The 17,009-nt window shown below is 35.4% G+C and overlaps 1 protein-coding gene and 1 long non-coding RNA gene across 2 annotated transcripts; both read left to right on the top strand.

Moving 5' to 3' along the window:
• The first annotated feature begins 172 nt into the window (after nucleotides 1–172).
• Nucleotides 173–5,226, top strand: LOC141905810 (uncharacterized). The gene is made up of 6 exons (XR_012619275.1): nucleotides 173–273; nucleotides 1,378–1,974; nucleotides 2,060–2,206; nucleotides 2,292–2,439; nucleotides 2,528–2,640; nucleotides 2,954–5,226. It is a non-coding gene; the product is annotated as an uncharacterized LOC141905810 (long non-coding RNA).
• Nucleotides 5,227–13,134: 7,908 nt separating this feature from the next.
• On the top strand, nucleotides 13,135–15,202 carry LOC141905394 (uncharacterized). Its single transcript, XM_074794240.1, has 6 exons — nucleotides 13,135–13,188; nucleotides 13,663–13,747; nucleotides 13,878–14,031; nucleotides 14,165–14,373; nucleotides 14,700–14,966; nucleotides 15,105–15,202. The coding sequence occupies exons 1-6, from the start codon at nucleotides 13,135–13,137 to the stop codon at nucleotides 15,200–15,202; spliced, it is 867 nt and encodes a 288-aa protein (XP_074650341.1).
• Nucleotides 15,203–17,009: the final 1,807 nt, after the last annotated feature.

Raw genomic sequence — 17,009 nt, 5'->3', positions numbered from 1 at the left:
TTTCAATAAATTATTCTAAAATTTAAAGAAAAAAAACAGGCGGTGGCTAAATTAGGGGGGAGCTGTTGGGAATCAAGTAATTTATATTTATGGCCTTATTAAAGTTCCACGATTGTTCAGCTGGCTACTGGCGCGTGCTCAACCCGGCAGTTGAACCTTCGGTAACTCCATTCAACAATAAAGAGACACAATTGAGGTTTTTCAGAGTTAGTTGATATCATTAACACGCACTATTGATCACAATTGGAATACGTCACCGGCTGACCACAGTGTGTAAGCATAGGAAATTATTCACCTCCGCTATCTCACACTGTGCAGACATGCTTCCGTGGATTCTCCTGGCGATCATGATCCTGGCGATCTTCGCTGCGCTCCTGTTCCTGCTTCCTGAGGAACGACGTCTTTATGTTTTATGTGTTACTGTTAGTCTCCGTACTGTCCTGTACTGTTCCGTGTTAATTAATCCGTTCTGTTTTTCAGGGTCTAATCCGTTTTATTTTTCAGGGCCGATTTCTCTGTCGATTTTCAACGTTCTATGGAACAAAACTAATGTCCGAAAGCGCCAGCTCTCCTTTGCCGGTCACATGTCGAGGATGCCAGACAAAGAGTCGGTCAGGAAATGGCTGCCCTCTACACGCCCTCATACGGAACACGAAAACCAGGATGACGAGGCCTTACTCTCCCCACCTATCAACAGAGTGTGCTAGGTGACATCAATGACGAGCAGAATTGTCAGATTGTTTGCTGTAAAAATGGAGTGGTAAAGCTGGACTGTCTACTAGTATTCATTGATTCCTTTTCAGGAATTGCTTCGGGCAAAGATTTAGTCTTGTCTTCCTTTGTGTTCTAGCATTCATTGATTCCTTTTAAGGGATTGCTTCGGGCAGGGATTAATTTCCCTGTCTTCCTTTGCGTGCTAGGATTCATTGATTCACTGTGGGATCGCTTGTGTGCTAGCATTCATTGATTCCTTTTAAGGAATTGCTTCGGGCAGGGATTAATTTCCCTGTCTTCCTTTGAATGTTAGTATTCATTGATTCCGCGTGGGTTGCTTCGGGCAGGGATAAGTCTTGTCTTCCTTTGAGTGCTAGTTCGGGCAATGCAGTTGCGCTACTCTATTTTTGTCTCAAGCAAACTTGCAGGTTTGCCAGTTACTGACGTCACCCGGCATACCCTATCGGTAAATGGTGAAAGTAAGGCATCATCATCCTGGTTTTCGCGTTCTGAGTGAGGGCGAGTAGGGGGCAGTATATTCCTGGCTGGCTCATTGTCTGGTGTTCTCTGCATGTGACCGGCGATGGAGAGCTGAAAAGCTTTCGGACATTAGTTTTGTTCCATACAAGGTTTTCATCGCTCTTCTCTTTTTTTTCATTTTAGGACTCCCAAGAAGTTGAAGAAGAAGAAGATGCTAGAAGGCGACTACAGAAGATGCCGAAAAAAATACTCATCTCGGCAATCTTGAAAGTTAAGTTGATACCAATGTTAATTAGGATTAATGATGAAGAAACGTCTGACTACAGAATGTTTTTCTTTTACTCAATTTCAGCTTCGACGAAACCCAAGAAGACATAGAAGTGAAAAGAAAATCCTAGTCACTGCTGAACTCTGCAATCTTGAAAGTTAAGTTGATATACATGTAAATAAGGATTAATGAAGAATTGTTTGACTACACAATGTTGTTCTTTTATTCATTTCAGCTTCGACGAAACCCAAGAAGACAAAGAAGTACATCGATTTCGAAAAAAAATTATGTAAAATCGACCGCTGATCACACAACTATATCTGTACTTCGATTTCCGATTTTGAAAAAACTTTACACGGAGAAAACTACAAAAAAATTTAAAATTAGACAAAATTGTCTTCTACCTTGTAAACTTTCGGACTAATTACACAGAAAAAACGACAAAAATTATCTAAAATTAGACAACCAACTTGGGAGACCCTCGCCGATAATGAACCCGGCAATCACAAAAGGTTACTTAATATATATGGAATTATTGCGATAAATTCTAAATGAAATATTTTGTTATTACAGGATATCTTCCTTTAATCATTGTAGCTCAATTTTAACTATAAGAAAAAACCCAGCTTGAGATCAACTACTCATCATCAAAATCAACCAACTGGAACATCAAACAGGAGGCCAAATAGGATCAAACTCATCAACCAATGATCCACGCTGATAATAAACCAAGCAATCATAAAAGTAACTTATTATAGATGGAATTATTTCGATTCATTCTAAATGATATTTTTTGTGATTACATGATATCTTTTTTGATTCATTTTAGCAAAATCCTATCAAACTGCCGAGCTTGAGATCAACAATTCATCAAAAATCTACCGATTAGAACGGCCCTCGGAAAAAATCGAAGCTTAAATCAAATGCATCAAGAACTAAGAACATTTTAACCAATACGGAACCAGCAAACTTGAAATGTAAGTTGATTTTTTATGGAAATAATTATGATGAATTCTAAAAGGAAATAATTTGTCATTACAGGATATCTTCTTTTAATCATTGCAGCTAAATTTCAACTATCAGAAAAAAACCCAGCTTGAGATCAAACACTCATGCAAAATTTACAAACTGGAATGGCGCACAGAAGAGGCCAGAACTTAACTCAGCAATCTTAAAAGGTAAGTTGATATACATGAAATTACCAGTATATAGAAATTTCAGTCCTCATATGAATATCATTTGATAAGTGACTATCATCAAAATCTATTTACCAGTCCACATGGCTGAACTTTTATCTTTAAACATTAATCATCACTAGTGTTAAACAGTGATGAACTAGTCCTACTACTGCAATTAATTATTGGGGTTTAAATTGGCAATTGACGTCAATGAATTTTACTTTGTGAAAAAGACGGTGGCTTGTAATTTTAAATGACATGTAAATTATGATAAATCTGTCTGAAATGTTTTGCTTTTTTTACTTTGTTTCAGCCAGACTACATCTCGGCAATAATGGCCTGAAGAAGACACTCACAACTAGATGAATACTGATCGACCCATTTGCTGATGAAAACTGCAGAAGCCCAGATGAAAAGTTGAGGGGCCAGCAACGGATTAATCTCTCAACGATGGATTCTTCTACATTCAGTGGTTGATTTCTATAAAACATTTTATCGACAATAGTGAATCTTTTAAACACTGATTCAAGCGACAAAGCTAATGGATTATCTCATAAACACTGATTCAGGATAAACACTGTTATAAAAGCAGCAAAGACAATAGTGTATCTTATTAGGAGCAGCATAAACAATAGTGCATCCTATAAACACTAGATCCAGGAGCGGTGAAGACAAAAGCGGACTTCTGTAGTAAAGTATTGATTTTGTTACTTACGTTCAAACCAGACTGATGGATAATATAGTATTTTCGAGGAAACTATTTGATAATGTTTTATGCAATGTGAGAGTCTAATAAAAGCTAAACTCCATTAATTCACGATTTTGGTCTTCGATCCTTGGTCGATAGATAAGTCAAGTTAGGTTAGTCACTAGGAGTAAATGGTCGCGCGAGTGCCTAGTTTGGATTTGTAGGTCTGTTGAGTTAACTCCTAAACTGAGATATAGTTTCAACATGAATTGTGAGTTTAATCTTCAAACTTACCATAGCTAAACATAGTCAACTGTGGCTAATTGTCAGTGTAGATATCACATAGTTAGGAAACATAGAACATAAGTTAGACCAGTGTTGATGTACAAATATTAATTACATGTGTATTTGATGAATTGTAGATGTACTAATTTGATGGTATTGATATATTCGGAAGGCCCATGTAACCAATTTGACATATTTGAAATCGGAGATTTCGATTTTCACATTGACTTTTAAGCCTCCATCTATCTGTTTGATGATCATAGCTACGTATTTGAAAACTAAAGCTTTATCTGAAAGAAGACCATTATTACATTTGAGAGGTAAAGCTAGAGATAACTAGGTTTAAAGTTATAGCTAGGACTAATTTTGAACGTTTTAACATTGTTTATAGCTGTTTGAACTTCTTTAATTGTAATGGGTAAATCCATATCACAAGATGGCTCTCGTGAATAATCATTTAGCTTCAAATCGGGTGTATAATGATTATTAAGGAGTGGCAGTGAATCGGTAGCGCTTTTTTAAAATGGGCCCCAGGACTTAACAGTGAAAAAATGCCTGCAGTTGTTGTAAATAGAGGAGTATAGATAATACATAACTACAAAATACAAGTACATAAATCAATTCTAAAAAATAAAAAATAAAAATAAATAATAGATAGAATAAACAACAATACAAACAAACAATAAATTAATATTCTATTTACATGAAAAGGCCTTTTTTCAAATATTTATCAACAAGGTTCTTCATTTATCGAACAACCTTCCCTAAGTATAGCGAAAACCCGAGATCTTTTCTGTTGTTATTCAAAGCATTCTATCAACTCAGTTATTGTAATGAACAAAACAAATAACCATAAACCTTAACTAAACCGATCACACTTAAAAAAATAACTGATATGATAGAATGCTTTGAATAACTGTTATGAAAGATCGACCGTCCTATAGCCGCGCTCAATCACTGCTGTGACTGTTTATTGTTATACTGGGGTAGACTTACTGTCTAAAATCTGGTAAATACTTTTTGCTTTTTTAAAAGAATATTGAACAGCTATAAACTTAGTTATTGATGTTATTGATTAGTTACTGATTGTATTATTACGTTGATCTTTTCAAAGCTGGAAGAAAAAACGTCAGAATACTTAGTTTGTAATGTCAAGGTGTATGGAAGTCAGGGCAAAGTTGGCAAAATTCTAGTTTTCTAGTGAAAGTAATGTTAATGAAAATGTCATTAAGACTGATTATTGATACTAAGATTTCCAAAGTGAATCTGAGCGTCTCATCTCTAGTTTTAATGATTTATGGTGGAGATTGTTATTGTGACACCGTTTGCATGTTTGTAAATTAGGAACTTGCATGATGATTCCTCGATTAAGATATTATTGTTGTGTGAATAAAACGATGTACATTTTCATCATTCATGTTGAAACTTTTCAGTTGTTAAGTTTTATAGCAACAATTTCACTTTGGTGCTTTTCAGTGGTTCATGAAATACTGATTTAATTAAGGGCCTGTCGAAAATAGCAGCAGTTTCTTGATAGCTTTAGGATACAATGCTAATAAAGAAGTTTCCAGTTTCTAGGCGCCATTTTGTGGCGGTCCCTCGAGGTCCCGATTGTTGCGATAATTTGCGCTCATTTTTAAAACATAAGTTTAGATTGAATATCATATAGTTCTGCAGTCCCTTGCTCGACGAAATCAATTTATACACCATTTTAAAGGAAATGAAATGCAGATATTTGCTGGTGATTCTTGGAATTTTTGAACGCAACAATTGAGAACAGTGACGATGTGAAACCAAGGACCGCGTTCAAAAATTCCAAGAATCGCCAGCAAATATCTGCATTTCAATTCCTTTAAAATGCTGTATAACTTAAGTTCATCGAGCAAGGGGCTGAAGAACTATATGATATTCAATCTAAACTTATGTTTTAAAAATTAGCGCAAATCATCGCAACAATGGGGACCTCGAGGGACCGCCACAAAATGGCGCCTAGAAACTGGAAACTTCTTTATTGGTCAATTGTCCTAGCTTGGTTTTGATTATCGGTTTAACCGTGTCTGTGTGGGGCCTGTAATATCTGGACTCGAAGAATTTCTGATGTTTATATAGAGTTGTATTTGTACCTACTATCAAGTTGAATAATATAATTAAGAAGTTACTGTAGCTTTGTCAGTCAAACCATATTTGTTTGAAGATACTCGATTTATCTTGAATTGTCACAAAGACAAACCTTTATGATTGTTTGCAGGGTTTGATCTAAGGAATAAATGCCACTTGACCTTTGGGCAAGCATATTTATAATATCACTTGACCCTCAAAAATCAACTTGTCCTACATGAGCAATGCGATTGTGACACATTCATCCCTTGCATCGAGTGGGCAACTTTTTCACTGTGGTGCTTTTCAGTGGTTCATAAAATACTATTTTTATTAAGGTCTTTATGGAAAATAGAGGAGCAGTCTCCTGATAAATGAGGATATATGAAGTGTTAATTAGTAGATTGGTAGAACTTGTACGCCGCTAGCTGTATTCAAATTGACAGGTGAACAATGTTATCTTGTTGATTGCCTATAAGAGGATACCTCTAAAATACATTGTATTAAATGTAACATGTGAGAAAATAACCAATTTGATCATGTCTGAGCAAAGGTGGCAAAAATCTAGTTATCTTGTAAAATAAAGTTGATGAAAATTAAATCAAAGACTGTTTAGTTAATTATAAGCTTTCCAGTTTGAATTTGTGTTTCATCTCTGGTTTTAATGTTTTTATATTGGAGACTTCTTTTTAGATACAGGTCATGTTTTTGTAAATGACTGAGGCACTTCTTCAAGTACATAAATACCTGTCATTTAGGTATGATTATTGTTGTGGGGATAAACCGACATGTTCATGTCAATCGTTCATAAAACACTGATTCATTAAGGCCCTCATCTAATATAGTTGAGCTTTTTCTTGATAATTGAGATGTAATTTGAAAAGTTGACATGATAGATTCATATTTCATGAAATATAACAAAGTGTCGGTTATATTGACCTCATGAATTGTCAAATTCATAATCTTAGACTTTCAGACTAGTCCAATTTTCGGTGTTTTATGGATCAAAGTTTACAATTCTTTGTGTATTTTTGTTATTTTCCTATTGATGCAAATTGTATAAATCAGCTGTAGTGGAAATGTATCATGTATAAAGACTTATAAATGCCTTACATGTAACTTTTGTGGTTTTAAAATTAGTACAATTTCATACATAGTAATAGAAATAAGATTACTATTAAAATTTGAGAAAATAATCTAAAAGTTAATAATTTGATATGTGAAAATAAAATGATGTAAAAATGTAAATCAGATTGAGTGCTTAATCCTACGCTACGAGTATTTGGCCAGGTTTATCTCTGGTTTTAGTGCGGGGGCCATGGACAATTGAGTCCATGGTTGGGCCACATACTTTTTTGTTTTAGAGTCTGTGGTTGGACCATGGGCGTATAAACTCTCATTTATGTGGTGGTTGGACTAGTTGTTTTTGAAAGTTCACGTGTTTGAGGAGCTTACATTATAATTCCTCGAGCACTCCTGGCATTTTGTATAATTGTTGTATGAGAATAAATATGATTGATTTTGAAATTTGTTGAGTTTAATATAGCAACTCCTGGATAAAGGCCTAAATCGACTTAAGATAAACTGAATTAATGAAGAAATTAAATCGATTTAAGTGTTCAACCTTTTTATGAAACTGGGCCGTGGGCTTTGCTGTTGTCCAATCAGTTTCTCCCAGGGATCCCAATGGAGTTGTAAAATAGGTAGTGTAAAAACGATAATCTGTTAATCCAGTGTCTGTTAATCAACAGTTTTTATACTACCTACAACTCAGATCCGAGCCCCTGTGTTTTATCCTTGCAATGTACTTCTTTTTTCAACCCAATAAATAATCCCACCAACTGCATGGTCCACCGGCAAACTTTTACACGTTCGGAAGACATGATTATGTGATGATGATTCAATGGCAAAACCAATACGACTTTACACTTCACACTGGGCCCGTTGACAGTTGTTGACGGAAAAAGTCGCACAATTCGAATTGTATATGAAATAATCTATTAAAACGAAACTGCAACGCTTCGACTGTTGGCTAACGGCCATCATCAGGTGGAATGAACAGAAAACAGAAGTAATGTATGCACCATATAAACTTACAGGACATAAACAAAAGCGATGTGTCAGAATAAATGTAAACAGAACAAGTGACAGATGAAAACAATCGGGGGTACCGTCCCGTAGAAACCACAAAATTCAGGATGAATACAAATTATGTAACGGGGGGGGGGGGTAGAAGAGGACGGAGAAAGCAGTGTGACACAAAGTGACATTAACCAAAATCTAGTAGAGAGTGTTGATATCTCTAGATAATACGGTAATTGATTATGTGGCCGGAGATGGTAGATAAGTTGGATTTCGAAAGTTTACAAATAAGGGCTGATTCCACTGTGTCTCCTATGGATGTCTTTTCAAGGATAATTGAGTTTCGAATTAGATGTCACCCACCACAAATTGCAACTGAAAGATATTGTAACCTCCTCGAATGCCCGGTTACCAGGACATAAGATATCCGCTTTTCCAAAAACTTGAAAGCGTCACAAATTTTCTGGGTCTAAGCGATACTGATAAATTGATATTCATTCTGTCCTTCAAAAATCCATTTTTGCGGTGTTGAGTTTGTGACTTGCATGCTGGGTAAGGTGGTTTCCATTTACTAGAGAGTGAATTATTATTACGTTTGCTGAAATATAGATCCAAAAAAAGTTAATATGAGCTACAAGTTTGCTTGTGTGTGCGCACGTGTCGAAGTCAGCGTTGATAGCAATTTTTAATTAGTACTTCCAGCTCAATTCTGTTTCGCGCGCTGTGTGGATCCATACCACTAAGACCCAATGAGAATCGTGTATAAAACATTATCATTATCACACAATCATAACATTTTTAAGGATTTAAACGCTTTCAAAACTTTATTCTATCTGAATTCAAAGGACGTACAATTTAACTGCAAATGATTGTGCACAGCGATCAATTAGAAAGCAACCGTCGTCAAAACTTCTTGTAGTTGATATCGTCGGAATCGATGGTCTCAAATTCTTATCTTTAAATTCAAATTCCGTACAATCAAATGGTAAATTGCGGAAGATTATTTAGAATGCAACCCAGTCCTTGTAGTTGAATTTGTCTGAGCCAGGATCTTCGCAGTCTTCCATGATGCAGACCATGTGATTTAGAGCAGTAGGATTATCTGTGATAAAATATGAAATATCCATTCACTTAACCATCAAAACAAACGTTTTACAATACATTCAACTATGGCTATTGATACTATGTATATAGAAATTATCTCGACCAGTAAACATTTCGAAGATAGTGCAAAAAATTTACTTTGCCATTCTTTGTCTTGACAGTAAGCTTGACGAATGTTCACGATATCGAAATAACTTGATGAAGGTTTTTGTCTGTACATAGCGACAATATCAGGCTCCTTTTCGCCGAGTTCGGTCAGTTTTGTGTTGACTTTCTCAACGATATTTTCCTTTAGGACAAAATTCTTCTTCGTGTAAACTCTCAAAGCGGACATTATGTTATACGGAGTATTGAAGTAAAAGCTGTCGTCTGGGAACTTCGCCATCAGTTTTTGAGCTCCGCTACCTACGTAATGGTAGATTAGTTTTTATATTTTGAAGATCATCTGTCATATGCAAGAAAGATCGTTAGGCCTAACAGGTTTAATGTCTATCACTATGCCTACAATATGGTAGGTTAATAGGTAAAATTTCAAATGATATGTTTTTTTATTAGACTTTCGCCAATAAGGTATTTTTATGGATTATGAGGCTATTCCTTGATATTTCGGAGACCAACTGATAACGAAACGACGTTAGGCTTAGGTGAAATGCTTATCACTATGCAACCAGTAAATTTCGTTCCTGCGTATGCTTGAGATAGACGTTATGCAATACATCTAAAATTACGTACAATTTACCCAGCCCTTCATGCTCGTGTCAACAAATGTATCCCGTATCGGTCTATTAGTCTGTTTCATCAGTCCAAGTCGTTTGAACATAGCGCTGTTGAAGCCATCCTGGTCTTTCAGTAAATTACACGGGCCTTTGTAGGTGGACGTGAGACGAATTTCGTTAAATCTACTGCCGGCATTTCCACTGTAATACGACCCACAGTAGGTACTGAAAATGGAGGATTGAATCTAAGTTCCTTTGATCTGTATGTTGACGTTAATGGAAGATTTTTTTGAATGCAAAATCTAAGACATTTTGTTATAAGTCTATCTATGATATAGAAAACAAAAATACTAACCTTGACATTTTAAATGTGATGAAACTGTTTTTTGGAGTCCGCTTTTCAGATTTCGGCCTGAAACCGATGCAAGATTTCGTGCTGTCCTGTATTTTACCGATTAGCTTTTTGAAACCGTTTAATCGCCTTTTCAGATCGGTCACATTCGCTTCCGCTAGAAGGTAAAACACGGGATCATATTTCAATCAAATGACAGGAAGGAAGGAATATCCCCAAAATATATACGATATCATTTTACAGAAACCAATGAATGCAAACAACTATACATTTTCTTCAAACACTTACAGAATTCACCCTCAAGGATATACTCAACTCGAGAGGCATCGCCCCACAGCTTCTGTCTGGCATCAGGATTATAGCCAGAAACCTATGAATATATAGTTGCACTTTATTCTAATTCTTATCATCATTACGCAAATTACAGGTCATTCATTTTTCAATACATCAGCACGGAATTGACTGTTTAGAAATACATAGGTCATTTCGAAATGCTTTGATAATTAGTGAAACTTGTATAATTTGTTTAACTTGCCATTAAACATGAATATAGTTGCACTTAATTTTACTTATCATCATCACGCAAATTCAGCGAGAGCAAAAAGTAGAGATCACTTTATTTTTGAATATATCAGAACGGATGGCGGTTTGAAATACTAAGTTCATTTCAAAATGCACAGAACATTACTGAAATTTATATAATTTATTTAACTAATAATATTTATACTTAGAAATCATATATTATATAGAAAAAAAAACAATAGCTTAGATCTGAATATATTAGAATTAATAAAATGCAAGAACTCGTTGAGAAGGAGAAAGGGTTACTCCAAACATATCCGAATGCTTAGCCATTTTGAAAAAAATCGCAAGCAAGCAAGCATGCAAGCATTCAAAACAAACAAATGCTGGAGGAGGAAAGACAAGCACATAGAATTTGTCACAAGGTGGAAATAGTCCATGCCCTAGTGGCTACGGTACCAGAATAATATAATCATTTGAAAATACCTGATAAACGCAGAACAGAGCGAGCACGGCGGCGAAAACGTGGACAGATTCCATCTTCATCTATCGAATGATTTCAAATAATTTCAACTTCTTTTATGCGAATCGGACCCTCATACTTATGCTTCTGAATAACGATTATTGGATCAACAGAAAGTGATTTTCTATCGAACAATGTAACACCCGGCCCTTTTAAAGACCGGAAAACCTTAAAAACTAGGCTAGCACATTCAGAATGAATCTAGATCTACATCGATCCGGGTCTAAATCGGTTAAGCTCATTGCCATCTTTTGAACACATACTAACACCAGGCCCTTGTTTGTTTTGAATGCTTGCTTTAGATGTCCGAATTTTTTCAAAATTTATACGTCCATGATCCAAGCCACTAAAGATAATTGTCACAATACGTGTAATTATGGAGCTTGGCCTCAAATTGTTTACATGGAGCCATCACGTTGACACCTATCGGTTTGCTTTATTAGGTATTGGGCTTAAAGTAAAATCCTAGAAGATGGGGTAGAAATCCATCTAGCAGTTTAGGAGCCTTAGGTTTTTAATTGACTTTTGGGGTGCTTGAAAAGGGGAAATGAAATCATAAATGATTACTATTATCATTATCATTACTAATGATCATGATTAATAGTGATTATCATCATCATTTTTATTCCGACGGAAAGCAACATTAGTTATTCTGTGAAAAAGCAGAAAACCCTAACAACAATTATAAGGAGGAAAGCAAAGTGTATCTCTTAACGATATACGTATCAAAATACGATTTATGTATATTTGGTATTATATACATATAGATGGTAGAAATATGGCCGGCTGTTGAGCTAAATGCATTCGAGGATTTGTATTTATTGATAAGATCTTTCAAAGGCTTAACCGACATTATTTGCGGGAATAGCTGAATGCTTTCCCCCAAACAAGAGCCTGGTGTTATAGTAGTGTTTAATCGATTGAAACGGGCTTAACCCGATTTTTCAATATTGTAATATCATTAGGGTAAATATCGATGTATTCTGAATTTATTCACTCTCTGGTTTGATTTGGTAAAAAGAAATTCCGGGTCTCCAAAAGGACCTGGTGTTGCATTGTTTGATAGAAATCAAAATTACCGATTTATTTTGTTTTTAAATTTGTCTCAGTGAAATCGTTGTTCGCCGTGTGCATGTATTGTGGTTCGAAAGCACTTGATATTTATTGAATTGAAAATCGTTTCGAATCCTAATTATTTAAGTAACAAGTTTTAGGGTGCGATTTGCATAAAAGATAAATTCCCGTAGTTGAAATCATTCAATAGATGGTGGAATCTGTCCACATCCACCTACAAAGGCCCGTGTAATTTACTGAAAGACCAGGATGGCTTCAACAGCGCTATGTTCAAACGAATGATGAAACAGACTAACAGACCTATACGAGATACCTTTGTTGAAACGAGCATGAAGGGTTGTGTAAATTGTACGTAAGTTTAGCGTATATAACTTCTACGTATCTAAATCATTAACAAAGGCCGTTTTGGTGAAATAATCTAAAATTTCGTCAGTCATATAAACACCGTACTCTGCGTGAAACACTGGACAAAGTTACAATTACTTCTGCAGGGTGCCCTCCTTAAACATCGCGCGAAGTAACCGATTATATTGTAGGCAGCGGAGCTCGAAAACTGTTGGCGAAGTTCCCATATGACAACTTTTACTTCTGTACCCCGTGTATTACAGAATGTCCGTTTTTAGAGTTGATGAACAATCATTTGTTGTAAGATTCTATTCGATTATGCTCGTGTGTAATGATTCTCAATCTGTCAATTTCTGTTGATTCATTCAAAATGGATTCCGTATGTACTAATTTAGTTTTGTTGTGGCATGAAGCCATGCGCTGAACAGAAATTATGATGAATAACGACGAATTCGAAAATACGTTTATTTAATGAATTGGACGAAAGAGGCCTACTTGTTTCACCGGGGTTGCAATAATACCTTTAAGTATCAAAAAGAGCCTGGTGTTATTCAGTTTGACAAGAAATGCAGGATTAACTGATTTATATTTAGCAATTCGCACAAAATAATCTGTTGAAGTACGGCTTAGCATTAAGTAGGCATGTAGTATGCGATTTGCATAAAAGGTGAAGATCTTCGTAGTTGAAATCATTCGATAGATGAAGATGGAATCTGTCCACGTTCTCGCCGCCGTGCTCGCTCTGTTCTGCATTTATCAGGTATTTTCAAATGATCATATTATTCTGGTACCATATTCATGAGGGCATGGACTATTTCTACCTCGAGACAAATTCTATGTTTGTCATTGTGTTTCTTCTTCCAGCATTTGTTTGTTTTGAATGCGTGCTTTAGATTTCCGATTTTTTTCAAAATGGCTAAGCTTTCAGATATGTTTGGAGTAACCTTTTTTCCTCCCCTACATGACGAATTCTTTTCTTTTTTATTCATTTCAATATATTCAGATCTAAGCTATTGTTTTGTTTAATAAAATATATCATTTCTAGTTATAGATATGATAAATTGAATAGATTATATAAGTTTTAGTAATGTTCTGAGCCTTTCGAAATGAACTTAGTATTTCAAAGCGCCATCTGTGTTGATATATTCAAAAAATAAGTGATTTCTAATTTTTGCTCTCGCTGAATTTGCGTAATGATGTAAAGAAGTAGAATGAAGTGCAACTATATTTATAGGTTTCTGAAAGCTATAATCCTGATCACAAACAAAAACTTTGGGGTGATGCCTCTCGAGTTGAGTATATCCTTGAGGGTGAATTCTGTAAGTGTTTGAAGAAAATGTATAGTTGTTTGCATTCATTGTTCCTATAGAATGATATCGTATATATTTTGGGGATATTCCTTCCTTCCTGTCATTTGATTGAAATATGATCCCGTGTTTTACCTTCTAGCGGAAGCGAATGTGACCGATCTGAAAAGGCGATTAAACCGTTTCAAAAAGCTAATCGGTAAAATACAGGACAGCACGAAATCTTGCATCGGTTTCAGGCTGAAATCTGAAAAGCGGACTCCAAACAACAGTTTCATCACATTTAAAATGTCAAGGTTAGTATTTTTGTTTTCTATATCATTGATAGACTTAAAACAAAATGTCTTAGATTTTGCATTTACAAAAAAAATCTTCCATTAACGTCAACATACAGATCAAAGGAACTTAGATTCATTCCTCCATTTTCAGTACCTACTGTGGGTCGTATTACAGTGGAAATGCCGGCAGTAGATTTAACGAAATTCGTCTCACGTCCACCTACAAAGGCTCGTGTAATTTACTGAAAGACCAGGATGGCTTCAACAGCGCTATGTTCAAACGACTTGGACTGATGAAACAGACTAATAGACCGATACGGGATACATTTGTTGACACGAGCATGAAGGGCTGGGTAAATTGTACGTAATTTTAGATGTATTGCATAACTTCTATCTCAAGCATACGCAGGAACGAAATTTACTGGTTGCATAGTGATAAGCATTACACTTAAGCCTAACGTCGTTTCGTTATCAGTTGGTCTCCGAAATATCAAGGAATAGCCTCATAATCCATAAAAATACCTTACTGGCGAAATTCTAATAAAAAACATATCATTTGAAATTTTACCTATTAGCCTACCATATTGTAGGCATAGTGATAGACATTAAACCTGTTAGGCCTAACGATCTTTCTTGCATATGACAGATGATCTTCAAAATATAAAAACTAATCTACCATTACGTAGGTAGCGGAGCTCAAAAACTGATGGCGAAGTTCCCAGACGACAGCTTTTACTTCAATACTCCGTATAACATAATGTCCGCTTTGAGAGTTTACACGAAGAAGAATTTTGTCCTAAAGGAAAATATCGTTGAGAAAGTCAACACAAAACTGACCGAACTCGGCGAAAAGGAGCCTGATATTGTCGCTATGTACAGACAAAAACCTTCATCAAGTTATTTCGATATCGTGAACATTCGTCAAGCTTACTGTCAAGACAAAGAATGGCAAAGTAAATTTTTTGCACTATCTTCGAAATGTTTACTGGTCGAGATAATTTCTATATACATAGTATCAATAGCCATAGTTGAATGTATTGTAAAACGTTTGTATTGATGGAAGTGAATGGATATTTCATATTTTATCACAGATAATCCTACTGCTCTAAATCACATGGTCTGCATCAAGAAAGACTGCGAAGATCCCGGCTCAGACAAATTCAACTACAAGGACTGGGTTGCATTCTAAATGATCTTCCGCAATTTACCATTTGATTGTACGAAATTTGAATTTGAAAATAAATTCAGTTAGATTAACGAGGTAGTTTATTTTTTTCATGTCTAATCTACCAATTTCAAACACAACGCAGATTTATATTTCGGAACTATTTCAAAGAAATCAAAACCGCGTTATCAGTAGATAGGTTTGTATCATCTAGAGTTAATCTAGAAAGTTTCATGAAGTGTATTTCTACTTTGTTGCGGTTATTCCCAACTACGTGTTTTGAGTTTCATCAACTTGATTTTCCTTGATGTATGGAAACAACGGAAATGATGATTTCACCAAGTGTAAGAAACGAATGAAGTCATTTTACAGGTAGTTCTTTACAGAGTTCAAGATATCACGAGATCAAGAACATGTTCTGAGTTTCGTTGAAAGTGGTTGCAGTTCAATCACAGGCAGTTCGTTACATAGTTGAATATATCACGAGATCGGCCACTTCAGCCCCACCCGTCTGAAAGTGAACACTCGTACACCAAAATATACGCTTACCATAGCTTGACTTGGCGAATGTAGGTGGCGCAGAAATCGACTAGCAACCAGCCCAAAGTCATTTTAGTGTGTCATCGGTTTTTTGGTGGATAATTCGCTTAATCGTTTGAACACATGAGTCTTAACACGACTGGTGAAACCACTGTGCAGTCACAATAAACCATTGTTTATCCATTTTACACTGTATCGATGGATTGCTAAAAAGTCTTCTTTAATTTCAATTTAACTGAAATTGTGCGACTGCGACACCTCACAACAAATCTGTCCATCGCGCATCATAATCTTTGGAATACAAAGATGGAATTCAGGGAGTTTTTAATCGCGTATGTTATTCTTTCGTCCGCTCGTGGTGATACGCTAGCACTCAATATTCGTGTTCAGAAGTCAAGGATATAGTTATCTCGGTACGTTATAGACGAAAAATTGAAGTGGGATGTCCACATAAAACATGTTTCAAACAAAGTTGCCAGAAGTCTTGGAATTTTAAATCGATTGAAAAAGATATTTCCCTCAAAATTGTTGTCTTCACTATACTATAGCCTTGTTTATCCATACCTTCAATATTGTAATCTCATTTGGGCTAGCAATTATGATACTATCCTTAAGCCGTTGATCATATTGCAAAAGCGCGCCATTAGAATTATCAACAAGTCCCCCTATCTTGAACATACCGAGCTTATCTTTAAAAAACTCAAAATTCTTAAATTCAAGGATATTACCAAATTTCAGTTATCCTTATTCATGCATAACTACATCAACACAGAGTTACCTAGTTCTTTTAATTCCTATTTTCAAAAAGGTACCAATTTCCACAGTTATGCCACTCGAAATAATAACTCATTTCGCATCGATAGATCTAAAACCAATAAAGTGAAATTCTCTGTTAAAGTATCTTGTCCTACAGTTTGGAATAATCTACCTGAATATTTGAAACATATTACCAGTACCCAATCATTCAAGGTCAAATTAAAACATTATCTAATCAATCAATAACTCAGTGTCTGTAATATTTATCGTTTTTCATCATTATGGTTTCTGTCATCTATCACTTTATTATGTGTGCGTGCGTGCGTGGGTGCGTGTGTGAGTGTGGTTCTTTGCGTGCTGGGGGACTTGTACGTTTGACATAAGTCTTAACTGGCTTCTTCAAGTCTCCCCTGCTTAATATTAAACTATTTCATTCAACTTCATTTTTTATAATGTATAATGATATATTGTAATATTTAGTGGAAATAAATATATCATATTATTATTCGTAATATACATACATCTTTCATTCTTC

This window comes from Tubulanus polymorphus, chromosome 5, assembly GCF_964204645.1.
Source record: "Tubulanus polymorphus chromosome 5, tnTubPoly1.2, whole genome shotgun sequence".
Taxonomy (NCBI): Eukaryota; Metazoa; Nemertea; class Palaeonemertea; order Tubulaniformes; family Tubulanidae; genus Tubulanus; species Tubulanus polymorphus.
This window is presented reverse-complemented; position numbering and strand designations above follow the sequence as displayed.